At 37.8% G+C, this 25,641-nt stretch overlaps 1 protein-coding gene and 1 pseudogene across 5 annotated transcripts; one reads left to right on the top strand and one right to left on the bottom strand.

Moving 5' to 3' along the window:
- Nucleotides 1-837: 837 nt before the first annotated feature.
- On the top strand, nucleotides 838-25,641 carry LOC119259685 (phospholipid-transporting ATPase IB-like). 5 transcript variants are annotated; one of them, XM_037528644.1, is made up of 6 exons: nucleotides 838-888; nucleotides 2,743-2,869; nucleotides 7,251-7,339; nucleotides 19,081-19,179; nucleotides 22,721-22,800; nucleotides 25,358-25,641. In XM_037528644.1, exons 3-6 carry the CDS (start codon nucleotides 7,257-7,259, stop codon nucleotides 25,444-25,446), a joined length of 351 nt encoding a protein of 116 aa, XP_037384541.1. In that variant the 5' UTR covers nucleotides 838-888; nucleotides 2,743-2,869; nucleotides 7,251-7,256; the 3' UTR covers nucleotides 25,447-25,641. The 5 variants fall into 5 exon arrangements, with proteins under 5 accessions (XP_037384541.1, XP_037384540.1, XP_037384542.1 ...); XM_054701679.1 differs by lacking the exons at nucleotides 838-888; nucleotides 2,743-2,869 and adding exons at nucleotides 3,591-3,693; nucleotides 24,574-24,623; XM_037528643.1 differs by lacking the exon at nucleotides 2,743-2,869.
- LOC119259684 (protein mago nashi homolog) lies at nucleotides 23,687-24,135 on the bottom strand (annotated as a pseudogene).

Genomic DNA, 25,641 nt, shown 5'->3' on the forward strand with positions numbered 1-25,641 from the left:
AAGCCTAAGCTTTGAAAGGGACAAAATCTGTTTTTAAATCATAGATGCGGAGTATGAAGATAGAAACAAAATAAAATCTACAGATAAAATATTACAATCAATAAAAAAGAGATTGGCTGTTGCTGGGATACTGATCAATATTTAAGAATCAATTAAATTTAGTGTACCACCAAACACATATTTGTAAAGTTAAAAAAATAAATACTATTTTAAAAATACTATCAAACATATGGGAAACATAAGAACAAATCTAATACATGATATTCAAGATCTCTAAGGAAAATTGTAAAACATTACTGGAGACATTAAGAACATCTATATGAAGAAATATACAAGAACATTAGCTAGAAGACTCAATACTTCAAAGAAGTCAGATCACTTCAGATGGATTTATTGTAATCACAATTAAAAGCCCTAGAGACTTGATGTGTCATTTCTAAAATATGAATATAGGAATGCGAAGGGGCATAAATAGCCAAGATACTCTTCAGCTATTTCAATCTACTCTGCTCAACTGTTTTTTTTTTTAATCAGTCACTTAGATTATTAATAAGAATCAAATCTTCCATACTATTTTAAAAAATGTAAATATAAGTGCTTAAAAGCATGGATTCATCATGTTAATGAACTTCTAAACCAGAACATCTTTTGAAAAACTTCATTCCCCTACAACTAAAATTTAGCAACCAAATGACAAGAGAGTTCACCAGACATGGGAGTGTATGTGTGTCAGGGAGGGGGGGAGAGAAGGGGTCAAGAAGGTGGGGTTTGGATTCTAATTTTTTATCATTTTTCCAATCTCTTTCCCCTTTGCTCTCTTACCTCACACAGTATGTGATAGTTACTGTTTGTCTGAAAGCTGGTTTGGAGACAATGTCTTGGAATAAAGTGAGTATTCGTTAGGATATTTAGATATTTCCTCAATCCAGATAGTTGCTTCATGCTAACTTTTTTAAATGAATGTTTATATTTAGTTGTAAAATACAGAGAACTATTAATATCAATAATTTTAAGGTGGATAATTATATTGCTCAGGCTTCTATATTCTTAATGATAGTTAATTGTAACATTTTTTTAATTGAGGTTGCATTGGTTTGTAATACTGTATATGATTCAGAGGTATAGGATTACAGCATTTATATTTATAATCATACCACACCTATCACCCCAGCACTCATAGTCCCCCACTATCATAGCTCACTCCCCACTTTGTTCTCTTCCCTCCCTCTCCTTTTCTGGTAGTCACAATTCTACAGTCAGATGGTTTATTTTTGGCTTGGTTTTATCTGACCCTTTATTTTTCACATATACATGAAATGCAATGAGAGGCATTTTGTATGGCTTAAAGGTGGTGCCTGTTGAGTCCATTTTCTTAGGACAGTAGCAAGCTACTGTAACTGTTAGGGGAAAGGATGTCCTGAGCATACTCCATATAGGCTTTGTGGATGCCACCCCCACTCCATCAAGACCCTGGGAACTACAAATCCCATGATCCCCAAAGGGAAGTTGCAAAGACCTAAGGGCAGAGTTAAGCAGCCATTTTATCTGTTTGTAAATAAAACCAGCCTTGTTAGTGGGGTCTGGGGCACTTGGCTCGTGCTCTTGGCCAGGCAGGTTTGGTCTTGGCGGGATTCCATTTGGGATTCCAGGTCGGCAGAATGGGTAGGACGCATTTAAGAATTTATCTCCCTCTTTTCTACCTGAGCTGTACATTTCCTCATTTCCCTTTCCTTTGTAAATAAACCTTTGTTAACCTTTTGTGTGTGCCTGCAGTGTAAGTCCCTTTTAAGTGCACAGGTGAGGACCCACAGTCAGGCAACCCATTTTATATCAGGGTTGCCCTGTAACATAACTGCTTTGAGAAATATTTTACAGCTAATGTATTAAGGTTGACTACAGGGGAAAAATTACATGAAAATGCACTGCAGTGTTAGAAAAGTTGAAAGTTTTGAACTGGTTCTCTTCTCCATCATCTGTTGATCACAAGAGAAAGCCTTGAGGAGACTGGTTCCTTTTAATCAGAGGAATCATTAAAGATGTTATTTTTTTTAAGAGAGTGAAAAAATTACTTTTCATTAAAAAACTCTGAGAAATAGCAGATTGTGGTTTCTCTGTTTTGTTGTTCAGATATGATTAGTAATGAGCTGTACCTAGTAAGGTGAGCACACTTGAAACCTTAAGAAGTAATGTCTTCTAGCTAAATATGATAAAATGATCAATCTGAGACCTGTGGGCATGCAGTGCACCCAGAGAGCCAAGTTTAGAACCTAAGTCTCCTAGTCATTTTCCTTACCATTCCTTTGCTAACACAAACTGTACAAATAACAGATCAGATCAACAGGAGGATTTGTCTCCTTAACATTTAGCATTAAAGAGTTTGGTACAAGTTCCTAAACTAGACCTGCACAGTGATGCTCCAGCCAACAGCTCAACCAGAATGACATACATAGTTGATAGAAACAGAAAGTCTTCCTGGTTTGGTCTAGAAATCCAACTTATGCGAGTGTCCCAGAATTCACACAGAACATGTATAAGTTCAAATTTATATCCTTCTTAATGATTTCTGTTCAAAGATTTTTTTTCTTTAAAAGAACCTGAAATTGAATAAATCTATCAAGAAATTGAAAGATTACCAATAATTTTCTATGGTGTCCTGGACATCATATATTTTGTTAGTTGACTGATAGTTATATTTTAAACAGAAAAGATTGAAGTGTTTCTATGATATTTTTCTTTTTGCAGTTTAGTCATATAGCAATTTGGGGAAGCATAATAATATGGCTGGCATTTTTTGCAATTTACTGTTTCATTTGGCCCACCATTCCTCTTGCTTCCGATATGACATGACAGGTTAGTTTTACTGTCATTGGTAAGTGTACTCTACTTTCTCATGAAAATTTATGTTCATTTACAACAACAAAAAACTGATGCTACCTATTTTCAAAATAATTTGAAAAAAAAAAATAAATGCAGTTAGAAATAGTTGGTTATTCAGTGAAATTCTCATTGATATTTTAGTTGTATTATTCATCTAAAATTTCATTACTTCAAACTGCATTAACCACCCTTTCAAAAACTTAAAATTATCTAAATAGCTAATTTTATTTTTTATGTATTGTGCTATATGATTGAATTTTATTTGTATTTGATAATGCATGCATGATAAGTAAGACTTTTCATTAACTAAGTCTAAATAGAATAGGTAGTTCTCAGAGCATCCAAAGTTTTAGCTTCAAAATATTTTAAAATACATGGAAGCCATTGTTTCAGTTATGTTAAACCACAGAGAATATATCTTTTTTAGATTTTTATACTTAATATTTCCAAATTCTACTTTTTCTATATCTATTGTAGGTAATAGACCCATACTGCTTACAAAATGGCTCACTGATTTATATTATTTTAGGAGCTGTGGTAGGCTTGGTCCAAATGCCTAATGCCCAAATGCCTTGTTACCAAATGAAGAAATGTAAGTCTAGAGTAGCTCAGTTCAATCCTGTGGTCTGTTCACAAGACACCATTTACACTCATCATCTCTTTGTAGAAGCGGGGATTATCCGTGCACCTTCAGGCCTGGGCAGCTGAAAGTCCCAGAAATAAGAATTGTGAAAGACTTATTATTTCAGCCACAACTGAATGGCTGGTATTAGAATAGCCAAGAAAAAAACCCAACTATTAAAAACTGAACAAAATGTGAGTAAATAATTGTTTGAAGCCATTGACTAGAAATCAAGAGCAGGTATGATTCGTTAAAGAAAGGAAGTCCTTTTCCCTCCTTGTTTATCAAAACTCCTTCCCCAGGGTATCTGTTTGTAGTGCAAGGGAAGGAGTCCAAAAGTGATTGTACTGAGAGGAGGAAGTGGAATTCAGAGTCCCAGGCTGCTGAAATGCCTGAACTTGTGGGACAGAATCCTTGAAAAGAGGCAAGAGGCAGAAGACCTTGCCAAATACCTTGATGGGGTCAGATTTGGTTTGAAGCTTTGTTTTGCCCTTAATAACAATTGTGGAGCTTATTCCCAAGGTGTGGTATTTTCTTCTAATTTGAAGCATTTACTTCCAAGGCATAATTTTTCTGAGAATACACTGAATATTTACCAAGGCCTCTAACTTGGTAAGACTTAAATGCCAGCCTCTGTCTCCCCAACATTGAGTGGGTACTAAGTTTCTGCTTGATTCTTCAGCCCACCGTTTGTCTTCTTCTAGGTCTCAAAACTATCATCTCATACACACACTGTTTTAAGAGTGAGCCCTGGAGTTGAGATAAACTGGCACACTATAAAACAATATATTTGCCAAAGGAAAAAAATCAAAGAGGAAACTGGATAACATTATGAACAATATGAATTCAATGAAAGCAACATATTAAATTGTTCACATTAAATATGTATGGAATATTGTATAATTATGCCTTGATAAGATGTTAACATAATGACATTTTAAAATAAGTTTTAATTCATAAACATGGTGAACTAGGAATTATATTAAGGGAATAGTAATGAATTGATTTGTCCCTTATTATAGGAAAGATGATGTCATAAATGTCAAAATCAGAATAATTTTTATCAATGTTTTAAGCATAAGTTGAGTTTCAAAGTGAAGGTGATGTACACACTTTTATAGCTTGAATAAATATCATGTGTCATTCATTTTCTCCCTCCCCTTTGATTACAACAGAATAGCAAACGAATAACAGAATAAACAAATGAAAAAGCAGTACACCCAAGGTATACACCCATGTGTGCACCAAAAGTTAGTGAACTGGGCATGGAGGAGGCAGCAGAGTGAGTGAGGGTTCTGGAAGAGGCACTGAAGGCAGAGAAGGTGGTGGCTGATCCGGAATCAAATCGGCACACCGTTTTTTGGAGAGGAGGTGATGGTAAATGATAATGAGTGGGTGATTTGCTCAACCACACCTGCTACAGCTGAGGGACCAGTTGCTCTCAAAATGGATTAAGGACTTGACTGTAAGATCCGAAACAATAAATACAATTAAGAGAACACAGGCAATAATTTCAGTGACATTAGGTATAGAGACTCCTTTGAGTATTTAACTCTAATGGCAAAGGAGGTAAAACAAAAATAGGACTATGTTGTTTAATTGCTATTTTTTCCAGTTTTTCTCCTGTTATTATTTCTATTTTAACACCACTGAGTCTGGAAAAAAATAATTGATAAGATTTCAATTTTCTTAAGTTTGTTAAGGTTTGCTTTTATCCCAACACATGAACTATCTTATAGAATGTTCTGTATGCACTTAAGAAGAATGTGTTTTCTGGTGTTGTTAGCTGGAATGTTCGTATGTCTGTAAGGTTCATTTGGACTTTCGTGTGATTCATATTAGTTACATCCTTATTGATTTTCTCTCTGAATGAAAGTGGAGTATTGAAGTCACTTATTATTGTAATGTTGCTTATTTCTCCCTTCAGTCTTGCTAATATTTGGTTTAAATTTCAGTGCTCCAAAGTTAGGTGCAAATAAATTAATAAATTTTATATCCTCTTGATGAATTGATCCTTTAATATATATGGTGACCTTCTTTGTCTCTTGTGAGCAATTTTAACTAATTTTGACTAATGTTTATTTTTAAATAATAAATTTTATTTTTATATTCCCCATACAATTGCAGCCCCCCCATTCTGACCCCAATTCCTCCCCTCCCACCCCCGCCCCCTAAAAGTGTCTCTGGTTCGTAGTTTTTTGTTGATTTTGATTTTCACTTTCTTATAGTTATTCGTTTTCCTGGTCCCTTATTTAAGTTTTCTAGATTCCTGCTATGAGTGAGACCATCCGGTATTTTTCTTTTTCTTTTTGGCTTATTTCGCTGAGCATGATCCCTTCCAGTGCCATCCATGTTGCTGCAAATTGCATGTGTTTATCTTTTTTGAATGCTGAGTAATATTCCATGGTATATATGTACCACATCTTCTTGATCCAGTCATCTATTTTTGGGCATTTGGGTTGTTTCCAAAGCTTAGCTATTGTAAACAGTGCTGCTATAAACATAGGGGTGCAGGTGTTCTTTGGAATTGATGTTTCTGTGTCCTTTGGGTAAATACCTAGGAGTGGAATTGCTGGATCATATGGAAGCTCTGTGTTTAGTAGGTCCAGAAATCTCCACACAGCTCTCCACAGTGGTTGGACCAGTTTGCACTCCCACCAACAGTGCAGAAGAGTTCCTTTTTCTCCACACCCTCGCCAACATTTGTTGTTGCTAGTTTTTTTAATATGTGCCATTCTCACTGGTGTAAGATGGTATCTCATGGTAGTTTTGATTTGCATTTCCCTGATGACAAGTGATGTTGAACATTTTTTCATATGCCTGTTGGCCATTTGCATTTCCTCTTCAGAGAAGTTTCTTTTTAGGTCTTCTGCCCATTTTTTGACTGGATTCTTTTCTTTGTTGTTGTTAAGTCTCATCAGCTCTTTGCAGATTTTTGTGATCAGTCCTTTATCATTAGTGTTGGGTGCAAAAATGTTCTCCCAGTTGGTGGGGTTTCTCTTTGTTTTTGTTATTGTCTCTTTTGCTGTGCAGAAGCTCTTTAATTTGATGTAGTCCCAGCTGTTTATCTTCGCCTTCACTATCACTGCTTTGGGTGATGTGTCTGTAAAGATTTGACTAATGTTTATTTTATCTGATATAAGTATTGCCACTTGTGCTCCCTTTTGGTTCTCATTTGCATATAATATCTTTTTTTCATCTCATCATTTTCAGTCTATGTGTACCCTTAAAGGCAAAATATGTTCTGTATAGATAGTACATTGTTGGATCTTTTTTAAAATCCATTCAGCCACTCTCTGTCTTTTGATTGGAGAATTTAATCCCCTTTATTTAAAATAATTATTGATTAGATATAGACTTGCTGCTGCCATGCAGGATCATATGGAGAAGATACAGGGTGAAGGAGGCAGATGACAGGAGCAGGGAGATCATTTAGTTCACGTCTTTAATGGGCTTGAGTCAAGACTAGAATTGATTATTTTGAATATTTTTATGCTGGGATAAAACATACTTGATCAAAACATTCTTTGGTTGTTTGTAGGTAATACTATCAAATTTAATTAGCTAATACTATATTTAAGGTTCATGCACTTATGTTAATTTAGTAGTTCTAAATTCCTATAGCTATATATTCATACTTTTTTGACATCTCCAAGATTTTGTGGATGGCAAGGTAAAAAAAAAAAACATTTTGTACTCTATCAACAAATTGATTCTTATTTAAATATTCTTTCTTTATGTTTATATGCAGGTCACTATGGTGATGGCTTGTCCACACTTCTGGCTGGGTTTTTTCATAGTCCCTACTGCATGCCTAATTCAAAATGTATTATTGAAAACGTAAGTTGAAAAATGAAGTGGTAACCATAATATATACTGTCATGGTTAATTACTCTTCCAATTATATGTCTCAAATTAAACTAAGTGCTGCTTTATGAATATTAAAAGTCATGGGAATTTCAAAGGAAATAAATACCCTCTGTTTTTGCCCCTTGAGATTTACCAGTAATCAATTTAGAAAAAGATAAAAATCAAATGCACAAGAGGGAAATGTGATAGCTTCATGATTTTCTAAAGAGAGGTCCACTACCACCAGTTTCATGACGTTTTTTGAAGAGTGTAACAGGTTAACCTCCAGATACTGGTGCCACTGGGCATGAACAGTTATGCTAAGGCCCACCTCAGTAGGTGGGAAAACACACTGTGGCCCCAGCTCAGTGCACAGCCTATGAGCCAGCCCTGATGGCAGTAACAGTGCCCACTCCATGGCAGTCCATGCTCAGGCTACTGGGTGAGACTCCAGCTCCACTGAGGCCCACCTCAGCAGCAAGATGTGCTGCATGCTTGGCTCTGAGACAGGGTCTCCTGAGTGCACCACTATGTATGTCTGCCTCTGCTACAGAGCCCACTACCACCAGGAAATCATCCAACCTCAACATAGGTTGGGTTTGGTTTTGGGCATTCAGGCCAGGGTTTCAGTTTTGAATTCCACACTAAAATTGAAAATAGACCAAATCAGGTCCTACATTGCCATTCAAGGGTTTGAGACCATTCAGGAGTTGTAAATGGACCAATCAGATATGAGCTCAACTGGCACCAATCAAATGGAGCTGGAATTGTAAATGGACCAATCATTTACAGATTTGAAAGAAAGGTACCCTAAAGGCAATATAAGAAAAGGTTTCAGAGGGCTTGAAACAGATTAATCCAGACTCAGATCTTCATAGAACTACCAGACCTTTGAGACCTCCAAGACCTCCAAGACCTTTGTATCTGAGCTCCACATCAAACTTCAGCCTCACACTGCTCCTGCCTCTAGCCCTGCCTCCAATATTGCCTACTGATTGGCATGTTGACCTATGCCCAGTGTCTCTAAAAGAGCTGTCTGACTTTGGCTTATGCCTGGCATCTTCTGGTCCTCTGACATTACCTCCAGGTGGTGTTGCCTTTCATGCCATCTAGCCTGGTATCTGGTGCTGCCCAGCCCAGCTTCTGCACAGGTGTTGCTGGTTGCTGAGGGGCCATCTTGGTAGCACTACCTGTGATCACCTCCAGCTGCCACCATGAGTTAGATCCTCATCAACCACCTATTGGCATGCCATCAGCTCTAGGCTCTCATTGAAAGGACAATGCCATCTTGCACAAACAACCTTTGCTTTGGACTACTGGACACTGCTGACACTTTCTGGGGTAGGAAAGTCAGCCATCTGTGGCTTTAGAAGCTCCTTTCCCCAAATTTCCCTTGTTAATAAACCCCCTTGTTATACCATGAGCCTGAGCCATCTGTTGCAATTGTAAACTCATGTCTGAAGATCCACAAACCATGGTATCTCCCAAGCTTTGCACGGTTTCAAGAGGTTCAGTTTTTACACTCTTTAGAGTATGACATATATAACTTTCATTAATGTAGCAGGAGTCAAAACCTGATCCCAGAGGATCACCAATTAAAATCTAATTGTAAAATAAGATATAGTAAGGAGATAGTCAAAGAAAGACATTTTTCACTTTTTTTTCTTCACTTTTTTAAAAAAAAGTTTGGAGTAAGAATCTTTCAAGTATAGTTTTTCAAAAAAAATTTAACATTAGGTTAGAAGATCTGGAGTTTTACTAAATCTAACAGAAAAAAATGCTTTCAAATATGGTAGTTGAAATCTCTAATTTTAAAGGCAAAGAATCCATGAAATTACAATGTTTAAAAGTTAGAAATAATTCACTTATAATATGAATTAGTGCATATATAATGTAACATAAACAATAAATCTCTAAAATGTTATAAAATTCTAAGTAACAAGCAGATAAGGGCATATTCTAAGATAATTTTGCTTCCCAATGTCCAATTCTTTAATTTGTCTATATCTCAAAGCCAAGATAATTATTTTTAAACTCCAACATGGAAGAATTAAGCCTTTAGAAGAACCCTTCATTCTGCTATCAATCAAAGTTAACAATGAAAGGTAAAGGAAAAGTAATGATTAATCTTGAAAAATCTATATATTTATTCATGTTATCCTGAAAGTAAACACAAGGTTTCAGGGCAGAGACAGGATAACGTTAATTACCTATAACAACAGCCACACTAGTTTCCCTTGTCCCAATCTTCTCCCCCTTTTGGGCTGATGCAACAAGTGCTGGGTGGACACACCTGCAAGTATTAACGGTGTATCTTAGGAGAGGAACCCCAAAAGTTTGAATCTGGGATTTATGCAGTATTAAAGTAGCTATTCCGTTTTTCCTCATGGAAGGGGAAAGTAACTTTGTTTCCTAATACAAAAAAAATTTCCCTTGGGAGGAGAAACAGAAAATGGAACTTTTGCTCTTTGGGATGTGAATAAATTCTACATGGGTGAGTTTAAAACAAGTGTCTCTGAATTAATTATTCTTGCATTATCTCCATTTATAACTGCTTCAAAAAAAAATTCAGTGCCTTGGAATAACCTAACTAAGGAGTATACAATAAGAACTACAGGATGTTATACTTAACTGGAGGTGGACCAACATGGCGGCGAGGAAATGCTGCGAGTAAGATCTCCCATTAAAAAAAAAGTTAATAGGGAGGAAAAGCGGCAGGTCCCAGTGAGAACTGGGACATGGAAGATAAACGGACGACTCCAGCAAACTACCCGAAGAAGAAAGTTGCCATAAAAGAGAACTAGAAGGGAGGAAAGCTCAGAACCCTGCTACCCTCCCCCACCCACAAAGTTGGCACTCTCCGACCAGCAGAAAGGAGGAAAAAAACAAAAAACTAAAACAACCAACAAGAACAAACTATGCATCAAGCAGTACTGTGAATGGAAAGGAATTATTTCAGCCACCACACACCGTGAACTGGAGCTGTGGAGAACCCTGCGGGATTCGCTGCAGAGGTGAGCGAATGGCTCCGGGCACCATTAGAGAAAAACAAGGACTCTGGAGACCTGCATAAAGGCCCAGGCCAGCCGGTAAGCTTGTGCGGGAAAGCGGCGAGCTTGAAAAGCAAACACGGATCGTGGCTGCCCAGGTCCCTGTGTCTGCGACCTAGGCTTGCGGGGGTCCTCACTGAGGTGAATGTCCCTCCCTGAGTAATCAGAAACCAGGCGCCCGGGCATGGGAGCGGGGTGCAAAAGGAGCCATTTCTGCAGACACTGAACTGGGCTACAGCCCGCTTCCTGGACCTGAGGGCTTTGAAACTGAGACCCGGGGCATGAAATTTGGGGCATGGGTTCCCCACAACGGTGGGGCACAAGGCAGACACAGCACCCCAAAGCCGTTGAGGCTTTTCCCACCACTCCCACTCTGTTCCCCGTCCCACGGGGTGAAAAAAACAGCTCCCAAGGACACTAGGAGAGATCTCTGGCGCCACCTAGCGACCAGAAAAAAAAAATCACCAAGACCCCATAGAACAGGGACCTTTCTTCAGAAAAGACTGCTTGAAAACGGCAAAAGGCTCCCGGAGGAGCCAGTGGTGAGTTGGAAAATTCCCCCAAACCAGGCCCCTTCTGACCAGCAGTCCAAGCCCAGAGGGGGAGTGGGCTCCCACGGACGGGGCAGACCGGGCGCGCAGAAGAGAGTGCCTGAGACCGGGCACTCCGGGAGTGCGTCCGCATCACCATTTTCACTGGGGACATTTCTCCAGTAAAGACTGCCTGAAACTAGCAGAAGGCTCCCGGAGGAGGCAGAGGGGAGCAGGGAATTTCGCCCATGCCAGGCCCCTTCTGGCCTGCAGTCCGAGCCCAGAGGGGGAGCGGGAACCCACTGCCGGGGCAGACCAGGCACGCAGGGGAGTGTGTCCCCGCATCGCCATTTTAAAACAGGGACCTTTCTTCAGTAAAGACTGCTTGAAACCGACAGATGGCTCCCGGAGGAGCTAGAGGGGAGGAGAGAAGTTCACCTAAGATGCCGGCCAGTCCCAGCAACAGTGTCCCAATGCATACGGCAAATTAGAAAACAGACAGTAGGGAGTAGAAGAACCACACGCAACCTAGCAACTCCTCAGGAAAAAAGCACACCACAAAAAGAAAACCACCCCCCAGATTGCAACGACAGTAACTTGGAAGAACTTCTGAGCCTTCCAGAAAGAGAACTTCAAATTGCCATGATTAAAAAAATGTCAGAACTCATAAAGGAAAACAATGATAACAGAAAAATAATCAACGACCAGAAGAATGAAATTGAGTCCCTAAAGAGGGAAGTAAAAGAAATGCAAGAGATCAAAGAATTAATGGAGGCACTAAAGAACTCTGGGAAAAGCAATGAAAGCAAAATAGATGAAATGGAAGAACGAATAAGCACTCTTGAAGACACAGAAATAAAAAGAACCAAAACAGAAAAGGAAAGAGAAGTATGAAGGAAAAAGACCAAAGAAAGACTTCAGGAATTATCTGACTCCATGAGGAAAGGAAATATAAGAGTTATAGGAATACCAGAAGGAGAAGAGAGAGATGTAGGAACAGAGAAAATATTCAAGGAGATAATTGAAGAGAACTTCCCAAACGTGAAGAAGGGGATGAAAATTGATATACAAGAAGAAAGAAGAACACCAAACTTCCATGACGAAAGGAAAAATACAGCAAGACACATAATAGTAAAGCTCCCAAGAATCCAGGACAAGGAAAAAATAATGAAGCTGACAAGAGGGAAGAAACAGATAACATACAAAGGAAAACCAATCAGGCTGACATCAGACTTCTCCAAAGAAACACTACAGGCAAGGAGAGAGTGGAGGGACATAGCCAACAGTCTACAAGAAAACAGATGCCAACCAAGAATACTCTATCCCGCAAAGCTCTCCTTCCTCTATGAAGAAAGAATAAGGACCTTCCCAGACAAACAGAAACTCTGGAATTTCATTACAACTAAACCCCCACTCCAAAAAATACTACAAGGAGTCCTAAAGCCAGAACCTCAGAGGGATGAATAACAACGAAAGAAGGCCAAAAAAAAAAAAGTTATTAAAAGAATAAATAAAATCAAAGGAAGAACAAACACAATGGCAAATACAGATGCTAACATATCAATATTAACCCTAAATGTAAATGGACTAAATTCTTCAATAAAAAGACACAGAGTCGTAGGCTGGATTAAGAAACAAAACCCAACCTTTTGCTGACTTCAGGAAACACATTTAGCTACAAAAGATAAAAATAGACTCAAAGTTAAAGGATGGAAAACAATCCTACAAGCAAATGGATGAAAAAGAAAGCAGGAACAGCTATACTTATATCAGATAAAACAGATTTCAAACTCAAAAAGGTAAAAAGAGACCCCAACGGACACTACATTATGATCAAGGGGACAATACTTCAGGAAGAAATAACACTCATTAACATATATTCACCAAACGAAGGAGCACCAAAATATATCAGACAACTATTGACATCTCTGAAAACAGACATCAGAGAAAACACATACGTAGTGGGAGACTTCAACACACCACTAACAGCAATGGACAGATCAACAAGACAAAAAATAAGTAAAGACACTAAAGCTCTAAATAAGGACCTAGAGCGCTTGGGCTTAACAGACATCTATAGAACACTAAACACCAAAAAAACGGAGTACACATTTTTCTCAAGTGCACACAGATCATTCTCCAGGATCGATCACATACTCGGACACAAGACAAATATCAACAGATACACAAAGATTGAAATAATACCAACCATCTTTTCTGACCATGAAGGCATCAAACTAGAAATAAACCATAAAAAGAAGGTAAGGAATTCTCCTACCTCATGGAGATTGAAAACCACACTACTAGAAGACCACTGGACTAATGAGGAGATCAAACAAGAAATTAAAAAATTCTTTCAATTGAATGACAAGGAGGACACCAATTTCCTAAAGGTATGGGATGCAGCAAAAGCAGTAATAAGAGGAAAATATATAGCAATAGAGGCTCACATCAAGAAACAGGAAAGAACTCAAAGAAACAACCTAATCTCGAAGCTCAAAGATCTAGAAATAGAACAACAAGAAAACCCCAAAACCAGTAGAAGAAAGGAAATAATAAAAACCAAAGCAGAAATAAATGAAATCGAAACTAAAAAAACAATCCAAAAGATCAATGAAACCAAGAGCTGGTTCTTCAAAAAAATCAATAAAATAGACAAACCCCTAGCCAGGCTCACAAAGGAAAAAAGGGAGAAAGCACAAATAAACAGGATCATAAATGAAAGAGGAGAAGTCACAACGGACACAGCAGAAATCAAAAGAATAATCAATAACTACTATGAAGAGTTATATGGAAACAAGTTCAACAATCTAGAGGAGATGGACAAATTCCTACAACTCTACAATCACCCAAAGCTAGATAAAGAAGAAATAGAACACCTAAACAGACCAATTACAAGCAGCGAAATTGAAGTGGTAATCAAAAACCTACCCAAAAACAAAAGCCCAGGGCCTGATGGAATTACAAATGAATTCTACCAAACATTCAGAGACGAATTAGTGCCTATCCTTCACAAACTCTTTCAAAAAAATTGAGAAGGAAGGGACAATACCAAACACGTTCTATGAAGCCAACATTACACTAAGACCAAAACTGAACAAGCACAACACAAAAAAGGAAAACTACAGGCCAATCTCCCTAATGAACACTAATGCAAAAATCCTCAACAAAATTTTAGCTATCAGAATCCAACAATGTATCCATAAGATAATTCACCACGATCAAGGAGGATTCATGCCAGGGACACAAGGATGGTTCAACATCTGAAAATCAATCAACATTATCCAACACATCAACAAAAAGAAATATAAAAACCATATGATAATATCAATAGATGCTGAGAAAGCGATAAACAAAGTGCAACACCCATTCATGATAAAAGCCCTTGAAATTCTTGGGATATAAGGAACATACCTCAACATCATAAAGGCCATCTATGACAAGCCAACAGCCAGTATCATTCTCAATGGTGAAAAGTTGAAAGCATTTCCATTAAGATCTGGAACAAGACAAAGATGTCGACTCTCACCACTGCTTTTCAATATAATACTGGAAGTCCTAGCCAGAGCAATAAGACAAGAGAAAGACATACAAGGAATCCAAATAGGAAAAGAAGAAGTCAAACTATCTCTACTTGCAGATGATATGATAATATACATAGAGAACCCCAAAAACTCCACAGAAAAACTAATTCAACTCATCAATCAGTTCAGTAAAGTGGCAGGATACAAAATCAACACGCAAAAGTCAGTAGCCTTCCTATACACAAACAATAAATCTGAAGAAGAAGAAATTAAAAAAAAACATCCCTTTTATTATTGAAACAAAAAAAAATCAAATACTTGGGAATAAATCTAACAAAAGAGGTAAAGGACCTATACAAAGAAAACTATAAAACACTGTTAAAAGAAATAGAAGAAGACACAAAGAAATGGAAAGACATCCCCTGCTCATGGATTGGAAGAATAAACTTTATTAAAATGGCCATCCTACCAAAAGCAATATACAGATTCAATGCTATTCCAATAAAAATTTCAATGTCATTCTTCAAAGAAATAGAACAATTATTGATGAAATTCATATGGAATCACCAAAAACCCCAAATGCCAAAGCTCTCCTGAAAAAAAAGAAGGGAATGGAGGCATCACACTCCCAGATTTCAAACTATACTACAAAGCCATAATCATCAAAACTGCATGGTATTGGAACAAGAACAGACACACAGACCAATGGAATCAAATAGAAAATCCAGAAATAAACCCACAGATTTATGGTCAACTAATCTTTGAAAAAGGAGCAAAGACTATGCATTGGAGCAAAGAAAGTTTGTTCAATAAATGGTGCTGGGAAAACTGGGTCGCTACATGCAAAAGAATAAGCTTGACCACTACCTCACACCATACACAAAAATCAACTCAAAATGGATTAAAGAACTAGACATAAGACCAGAAACCATAAAATACATAGAAGGAAATATAGGCGAAATACTACGTGATATGCACATCAAAGACATCTTTACAGACACATCACCCAAAGCAGTGATAGTGAAGGCAAAGATAAACAGCTGGGACTACATCAAATTAAAGAGCTTCTGCACAGCAAAAGAGACAATAACAAAAACAAAGAGAAACCCCACCAACTGGGAGAACATTTTTGCACACAACACTAATGATAAAGGACCGATCACAAAAATCTGCAAAGAGCTGATGAGACTCAACAAAAACAAAGAAAATAATCCAGTCAAAAAATGGGCAGAAGAACTAAAAAGAAACTTCTCTGAAGAGGAAATGCAAATGGCCAACAGGCATATGAAAAAACGTTCAACATCACTTGTAATCAGGGAAATGCAAATTAAAACTACCATGAGATACCATCTTACACCAGTGAGAATGGCACATATTAAAAAAACTAGCAACAACAAATGTTGGCGAGGGTGTGGAGAAAAAGGAACTCTCCTGCACTGTTGGTGGGTGTGCAAACTGGTCCAACCACTATGGAGAGCTGTGTGGAGATTTCTGGACCTACTAAACATAGAGCTTCCATATGATCCAGCAATTCCACTCCTAGGTATTTACCCAAAGGACACAGAAACATCAATTCCAAAGAGCACCTGCACCCCTATGTTTATAGCAGCACTATTTGCAATAGCTAAGCTTTGGAAACAACCCAAATGCCCAAAAATAGATGACTGGATCAAGAAGATGTGGTACATATACACCATGGAATATTAGTCAGCATTCAAAAAAGATAAACAGATGCAATTTGCAGCAACATGGATGGCGCTGGAAGGGATCATGCTCAGCGAAATAAGCCAGAAAGAAAAAGAAAAATACCGGATGGTCTCACTCATAGCAGGAATCTAGAAAACTTAAATAAGGGACCAGGAAAATGAATAACTGCAAGAAAGTGAAAATCAAAATCAACAAACAACTATGAACCAGAGACACTCTATGGGTGGTAGCGGGTGGGGAGGGGAGGGATTGGGGGGTCAAAATAAGGGGATTGCAATTGTATGGGGAATATAAAAATAAAATTTATTTTAAAAAAATAAATATATAAAATAACTATAAAAAAAAAGAACTATAGGATGTTATTAAAGGACTTAGAGACCTAAGGCATTCATGGATGGGGAGAATTAATACAATCAAAACTACTATCCTGCCTTAAATGATAAATTTCACATGATCTGCATCAAAAATATCACCAATATTTTTCAAAGAAATTTGAAAAAGAATATTGAAATTTACATGGAACCTTAAAAGGACACAAGTTACAAAAGCAGCCCTGAAAACAAGGAGAGAAATGGAGGTATGTTACTCCACTTCAAACTTTACTATACAATAACAGTACTAAAAACAATATGGTATTGACACAAAAATAGATACCTGGATAAATGGAATATAATCAAAATCCCAGAAAAAAATCTGCATATATATCAGCATCTAATGTACGATAAAGCAGCTATACAATAAAGGATAGTCTATTTCATAACTAGTGCTGGGAAAACTGGAAAGTCACATATAAAAGAATAAAGTTGGGTTACTCACTAACTCCATATATAAAAATACACTCCAAGTGGATTAAAGATTTACATTTAAGAGCTGCACCAATATACATGAAATATTTAAACGAAAACATTGATATATTTTATGATATCAAAGATAAAGATGTTTCTGGTGATTCAACCCTTATGGCAAGGAAAATAAAAACAAAAGTAAATTGTTGGGATTACTTGAAGTTCTTGAAGTTAAAAATGTTTTTATACAGTGAATGAAAAAGCAAGTTTAGAAAACACCTTATTTAATGGTAGAAATAGTTATTCAACATATAACTGACAAGAGATTAATAATCAAGATACATAATGAAGAACCCAATTAATAATTGGGCAACAGATGTGAACAGGTAACTCACCAAAGAGGATATTCAGAAGACTAACGGAGGCCAACAGACTTATGAAAAGATGCTCATCATCACTTCCAATAAGAGATGCATGTTAAATCCACAATGAGTTACCATCTCATGCCCATGAGGGTGGCACATATTAAAAAGACTTCCAATAACTGCTGGAGAGGATGTGGAGAAAGAGGAACCCTATTACATCCACTGGTGTAAGCCTGTGCCACCATTATGGAAAACAAATAGGATTTCACTTAATAATGGAAATATTGTATGACACAGCAATCCATTCTTTGGCTTCTATCCAAAGAATATGAAACCATCAACACAGAAACACAAAGCATGTTCCACAATGTTCATAGTAGCATTATTTACAATAGTTAGGATATGAAAGCAGCCTAAATGTCTAGTTGTAGACAACTGGATCAAGAAAATGCAGTATATTCACACTATGGAATACTATTCAGTCATAAGAAAGGATGAAATGCAGCCATTTTCAACAAAATGGCAGTTTAAGAGAATTTTGAATAGTAAAGCAAGTAATAGTGATTAAAAAAAAACACAGGACCTTTATATAGCAGGCAATTGTATAACATAAAATACTTTCTACAGCTGGTGAACATCAATAAACATAGTGAGAACTCTGAAGGTAAGAGTGAGGAGGAAGGCAGAAGAGAAGAGGATATAAGGGACGGCTGTTGGGAAATAAAGACCCATCTCCTGTGTCTCTCAGGAGATGCTAACTACACTTCTCCCTCCACAGGGCTTTCGTATATAGGGTTTCCTCTGGATGGAATGCTCTGTCCCACTCTCCTCTAGTTACTGCCTACTCTCCATTACCCCAGCTCAAACTCCACTTCCTCAGGGGAGCTTTGCTGATGCCCTTGGGAAGCTTGTACCTCCACCTCATGCCATCACGGTGCCATGTGGATCTTCTTCCATCATACCTGTTCTCATCTGACATTACCAGTGGAGTAATGGACAAGTAATGTCACTTGTCTGACATCTAGCTTCTCTCCTTTTATCTTGGAAGCTTAATAAAAGTAGAGACACTGTCTGTGTTTGCTTTGGCATCCAAATGTGATTCCAGAAAGAAATTTAAGGAATGCATGAGTAGATGTGTGACAAATTGCCGAATATATATGTGCATCCCAGTGAAAACTGCTTGCCACAGAAAGAGAGCAGTTGTCTGGGCCACCTTGTATGTTTGAGGTCAAGAGCTAGTATCTCTTGATATATGAACTACTGAGTCACCGCCACCATAATTGCTATAAATGACACAACTAGCCCTAGGTCTAAGTAAGGCCTGGAGGTATCACACCTCAATGAGAATTTACACATCAAGATTCTGAAAGAAATGACCCTAGTAGAAAAAAACTTTTCAACCTGTTTCAGTTCCATAAATCTTCAAATACTTGTCTAGCTGGGAGCTGAGCAAATTGACTCCTCCAGAGTTAGGTGCTCTATAGCCTAGACACACACCCAGGGAGAGCTTTTGGCTTTGCAGAAAGTCAGCAGTGTTTACAGTGGCTGACAGCTAAGGCTTATCATTGCTGCATCTCTCTGGCAATGTTTCTCAGCTACCAGGAATGCAGAGTCTGGGTATCTAGTGGAGACTAGAAACACTGCACTGCATGCCGCCATACTGCTTGTAACCAAGGAATGTCCAACCATCATCTAAGAAGGAAGAAATCAAATACTTAAAGTGTGTAACGTTCATGTGTTACATTCTTTCTATCTTTCTCATGTGATACAGGATTAAAAATACCATCAACAGAAGTTTACTAGAGCAGGTTCGAAAGATGGAAAGCAGCCGAGTTCAAGAAACTGATGTTCCTAGAACGGTCAGACGGAGGTGAGACTTTATTCTGATTTTTTTTAAGGACCCATTATTCCTGTTCTTCTTCCCACATTTCCCTTCCAGACATTTCCATATCCTCCATGATTTCCTAAGTTTATTAAGAGCATATCAAACAGGCATCTTGAACTTTGAATGCACAACAGTGAACAGTGCAGCTGCCTATTTTGCCATGCCAATTCCCCAGTGATCTTACTCTCAGATGGCAACTTCATTCCTTTAGTTTCTCAGGTCAAAACCTTTAAGTCATCCTCATTTCTACTCTCTCCCTCCGGTTAACACCTAAAAAATCATGTTTTTAAAAATCCTGTTATGCCTACTTCAAAGCAAACTGAGAATTAGAGAAATAATCACAATCACTATTGCCTTGCTCTGTTGCAGTCTCTATTATTTGTCTCCTGTTTCCACCCTTCCCCACACAGCCAGAGAAAGGAGGCTTGAACAAAGTAAATTGGATCATATCACTCTCTGCTAATTCCCATTACCTCCCCCTCACTCAGAGCAACATTCCTTCAATGGCCTACAGTGCCCTACACACTCTGTCCCTTCACAGACACAACACGTGCACACTGGCATATATACACATATGTGCGTACATACAAACATACATATGCACATATATTCAACCAGCTTGAGACATCTTAGGGATTTCTTTTCTAATGTCAGTTACCAAAATACTTTTGGAAATGCCTCATTTTGAAAAGGTATGTTTCCATTTCACCTAACATATTTTTTTTTTTAATCTTAAATTTTATTTTTATATTCCCCCATACAATTGCAAACGCCCCATTCTGACCCCAATCCTTCCCCTCCCGCCCCCCACCCCCCAAAAAGTGTCTCTGGTTCATAGTTTTTTGTTGATTTTGATTTTCACTTTCTTATATTCATTTTCCTGGTCCCTTATTTAAGTTTTCTAGATTCCTGCTATGAGTGAGACCATCCGGTATTTTTCTTTTTCTTTTTGGCTTATTTCGCTGAGCATGATCCCTTCCAACGCCATCCATGTTGCTGCAAATTGCATGTGTTTATCTTTTTTGAATGCTGAGTAATATTCCATGGTATATATGTACCACATCTTCTTGATCCAGTCATCTACTTTTGGGCATTTTCACCTAACATATTTTTAAGGAAAGCTTTTTGTCTTTTTCACAGGATCCCTTGCTAACATTCTAAAACTAAGGTGCATTAAGCTTATGCACACTAACTTTATTTTTACCTCTGGTGGTTGAAACAGCAACATTTATCTACTATGGGTCAGAGAATCTGCAAATTTCTGTTCTTTCCCACGCAAATTTTTGCATAAAGATTTGGACATGGAGGCTAAAGCAGTTCTCTCTCTCTCGCCTGCACCCATCCAGATGAAACAGTGGATATGGGAGGAGAGGGAGTTGTATTGCAGAAGAAAGGAACAGGGTCTGTTTAAGATTTGAATTGTTCCCCTTCTGCTGCTGCCTGGGAAGATAAAAAATGTTTGCTCTTGCAGTTGCTGCCTCATTCCCATTAGTCCTTATTTGATGGCCTTAAAGAAGATCAGGCTAAATGCCAGGAATGTCAGAGGTTTATAGGAATCAAATGGTTGTCAATATTTTCGATCTCCACACCCAAATTATTTCCAGAAGTAGATAACTTCCAATTTTCTGACATACCTGGGCATTATCTTGAGTTCCTTGAGCCTCAGTAACATTTTTATTCTAGGGGTTTCCACGTGGTCTCAGCATGTCTTGAAGTTCTGAGTGGACTCTCGTTGAATCTGGGATATTTATATAGGAATTATAAGGCAAAGAATGACTCTTTAAAGTATAATGTATGCCTGCTACATTTTGAGTACTTTCATAAGCATGGAGAAAAGGGTCCAAACCAATGCTGATGTGGCCTGGGAAAAGAGGGCAAAAGGCACATTTTAATAGATTGAGGGAGCAGCAAAGCTGTAAGTACAAACAAATATAAAGTAAATGAATGGGGTAATTAATCAATGCCCATGTATTTGGCACCTACAGAGTACTTGATACTCATAGCAGCAAGTATTCGTGATCATATAAAGCACCTAGAACTCTTGCACAATCCCCCTGAATAACTGACTCATTTCTAATACTTTAAATAAACTTATGTTGTGTGATCCAACATCTCCATTTCTAAGTACTTATTGAAGAGAAAATAAAATATACATGTCCAGATATCCAGGCATATGAAGTTAAAAGGTACCTGATGACGTAAAATCCAAAGAAGACTTCACCCTGATACCTGACACAACACTCAAAACGAAGATAATCTTGAAAGCAGCAAAATAAGAGCAGGTCATCACATAGAGGTAAAGCCCCACTGCACCCAACACTACCAGAATATACATTCTTCTCAAGCACACATGGAACATTTTCCAAAACAGATCATAGGTTAGACCACAAAACAAGTCTTTGTAAATCTAAAAAGATTAAAATCTCATCAAGCATCTTTTATGACCCCAAAGATATGAAGCTAGAAATCAATTAAAGGGGAAAACTGGAAAAAACCATAAATATGTGAAGATTTAAAACATGCTCCTCAATAACCAATGCAATAAAAAAAACATATGCGGGGCTGGTCCAAGATAATGGACTTTGAGATCCTCAACTCACCTCTTCCTGTGGACACACTGAATCTACAGCAACATATGAAACATTTCCCTCTGAAAATAAGCTGAGCAATTTAAATAAAGGGGCCACATGGAGAAGGGTAGCAGACAAAGGGACAGAGACATACAGTCTTGCCAAAAGCTCCATTCCTGGTGTGCGACCACAACCAGGAGGCATCTCACAAAGTCAGAGCTTCTCCCTGAGGCAGGGAGGGCCTCATGCTCCACATCAAGCACCCAAAACCTTGGGATCTCAAGTGAAGAGTCAAATACCAAGACATCAAGCCTTGAAAATTATTTGAATTAAGAAAGTATTGTAAACAGTAAATAGAGTAGCCAGGTAGCTCCCTGCAATCAAAGGCAGGATTGCTATTATTTTTTTATAGTGCTGATTTTAAAAAGTTTTTATTGTATATACACTTTAGTCATCTTTAATCACAACCTTTTAATAATTAAATTATTAAATTAATAATAAAAAAGTACTTGTGCTTGGATTTCCAATGGGATCTGGAGAAGTTCTCTCTCATGCCTAGAGTTGACCTTTCCTGACATATATTATCGAGAGTCTTGAACCAGTGTAGTATATCTGTGCCATTAGGAAAAGAAGTTGGAACAAATATTTTAAAAATACACACCACAAGATCTCTAAGGTGCTCTGGGAAGCCAGAGAGCTGACAGGACACTGTTCAGTTCAACTCTATAGAAAATAACAGAGAGCTGTTTAAAAAAATACTATGACAAAATGCTATTTCAGAAGAAGCATCTTGCTGAGAGTGTCTAGATAATATTCATTTTACTATAAATACATGAACAGTTTGCAAAATGTGAGGAAGATATTCTACTTCGCCTTGCACCTTGATTTTTTCCAGTAAATTCTTCTGAAAGCTGTTCCAATGAACTAAAGTCAGTCTGTGTTTGATTTACTCTTAGGGTGGAGGCAAAAAATACCCTAATGTCCCAGAACTGCGGGGTCTTCTTCCACAACAGTTCTGTTGATACTAGTGCCCCACGTAAGTAGAGTACTGTAAAGTGGACCCCAACACTAAGATGGCATCGAGTCACAGAAAGCATGAGTCTCTAAAAGCTAGTTCAGTCTCCTTGAAGACCATGTGCTAAGTGAAATAAGGCTGACACAAAAAGACAAGTGCTGTGTGATTTCACATACAAGAGGTACCCAGAGTGTCAAATTCAGAGAAACAGAGTGTAAAATAGTTGCCAGGGGCTGGGAAGGGGAAGAAGAGTTAGAGCTTAATGGTAACGGAGTTTCTGATTGGGAAGATGAAGAGGGCTGAAGATTGATGGTGGCGAGGGTTGCAACATGGTCAGTATAGCCACTGCTACTGACCTGGGCAATTAATATTCTTTAAAAAGGTAAACTTTATGTTGCATGTATTTTTACCACAATATTTTTTAAAATGGAAACTATTTTTTTTAAAGTAGATAATTCTCATAGGGAAAGAAAGCTGAGTTACATTTGTGAAATTAGAGAGTTTGGTCTAAAGCAAATGCAGTTTCTGATCTCCTACTCCTCCATGATAAGATCCTCACATGTAAAATTTTCATGTTTTCAATATCCTGTAGCATATTCCAAACATACTATTTTAAAGGTAAAAGGTAGTTTTTCTTCAGGCTTTGGTACATCTTTTTGAAGTAAAATTTCAGTGAAAAGTAGCTTTTATTTACAGAATTTAATATGTGGGGTGGCTGTGCAACTCATTTGGACGTAAGTGAAGATAGCCATAAGCCTGTTTATGTATTTTCTTATTTTCAGTTTCCATACAAAAAAAATTGTTTGCTTCACATTCATAAAAACCCCAATAACTGAAATGACAAACCCTCCCATATCTTCCATAACTATCAGTTAAATATAAAAACAACTTCAAAAACACATATAATTTAGATCAGTTTAATCTTGAAAGGTATTCCAATAAGATTTAAAACTAAGCATTTCAGGTCCTGTACCAAACAGTAATATACAGGAAGGTTTTTAGCGTCCTTTGACTGATTTACATCAATAAGAGAAACAATTTTTGATGCAGTGAAAGAAACGTGTTCATATCCAGTTGCAATTCAAGCTCCTGTTGGCCAACCCTGCATTCACCATATCTCCTCAGGGAGGCCACAAAAAATCATCACCTTTTGCAATTTCACTGTCATCAATAATTCTCAATTCTTCCATTACATTCTTGTGCACATAGCCTCTTTCTGCCCATGACATCATTTTTATAATTGCTGTTGTTGGTATATCTAAGCTTTTCATCCGGTAGAAACTAGAACTCCAGAAACTCATGTCTAAACTTGCCCTTGTGCAGTACATAGCAGCACAGGTAGAAATTGCTGGCCATGGTCTTAGGTCCCTGGGAAGCCCACCGAAGTCCTGGTCAATGCAAATAATTTTTATCCAAAGAAAACTTGCATACCCTTTTTTTTTTCTGGTATAAAGTTAACTAACCCCAAGGTGGGCATGAAAACTTAAAAGTTGTTTTATATTCCCCCCTTCTTCCATCTGAGATTCATCCAAAAAAGTCCCTAGATGAAAGACTTTGACGCTGTGAGTGTAGAATTTTATAGTGGGAAAGGAAAAAAGCCAAACAAAAAGGATAATAAAAATAAAGTAACACTGGTATCTGTTGGGAATGAGAGCTACTCCCCATACACTCTGCCTTTCCCCCGAAGGTTGTCACTGAAAGTTTTAGGAAACAGCAGTTGCCTGGCTCTGTGTCGTATTTTAATCCGAATATGTCATTCAAGTGTGTGATTGCTCTTTTGTCTAACCTGTCAAGGTCAAGAGTTAGAGAATATGAAAATACTTGTAAGTCCTCTATATTGCCTGGTGAGTATCAGCACTACTTTCAGAAATGATTATATGACTAATTCTCTCGGGGATAGAGTTCTGATTAATTAATTACCCAGGAATTCCTACCAGTGACCTTATTGTTCATTTGAACTTGAGTAAGCCTATATTAATCAACCTCATTTTAAAATAGTTAAACAATTAAAATATTACAATTATGGATTCTTCACCAAATTTAACATCAGCATTGAATGCAATCCCCCAGCATGTTTTCAGCTTCATAGACTACTCTTCTTGGTTCCAGTTTCAAGATTCACAATTCAGACATTTCCATATCCCCTCCTCTTAAAATATGATAGAAAATGAGATCAAGGACCCAGAGGCCACTGTTTGAGCTGCTCAGTCCAGCCTCAGCCACAATCTCATATAAACAGCCCTGAGCTTCATGATGCCTCTTCAGGCCTGCCTCCTCCAGGAAATTCTCACTCAGAACATAGTGACACTTCAGACTCCCTGGGGGAATTAAAAAAATTAGACACTGATATTCTGTTACCCCCTGATCAATTTTGGCCTCAGAATGGGGATGCTTAAACGGTTCTCTTACAAACCACTTGACTACCATGTTTTCATAGACCTGACCACTTTCCCCACTTCAGTCACTGGCCTGGCCAATGTCAGTAAGTCCCACTCTGGCATAGGTCTCACTTCCTGTTAGCAGAATGTTCATGTGCATTACTGTTTTTAACAGATTCCCTTGTGTTTGGCTCTTTCAGATGGATATGCATTTTCTCAAATAGAAGGCACCAAAATGACTCAAGAAGAACTAGTTCGTTCTTATAACACTGCTGAAATCAAAAAATGAGAAGAATCTAAGAAAGACCATTTCTGAGTACTGCTGGCTGTAAGGTTCGGATCATTGTGTTCTGTATGCTCACATCCTTCCCTGAGACTACCAGTATTCAGGAGTACAAGCCAGCACTCCTGAACACTCCTTCCTGTATCTCTGGGAAATCTGTAATTTATGTATTTGATTGGGTCACAATCCTTAGGTATAAAT

Source organism: Talpa occidentalis, unplaced genomic scaffold (assembly GCF_014898055.3).
Source record: "Talpa occidentalis isolate TD23 unplaced genomic scaffold, MPIMG_talOcc4v2.1 talOcc4.5, whole genome shotgun sequence".
Taxonomy (NCBI): domain Eukaryota; kingdom Metazoa; phylum Chordata; class Mammalia; order Eulipotyphla; family Talpidae; genus Talpa; species Talpa occidentalis.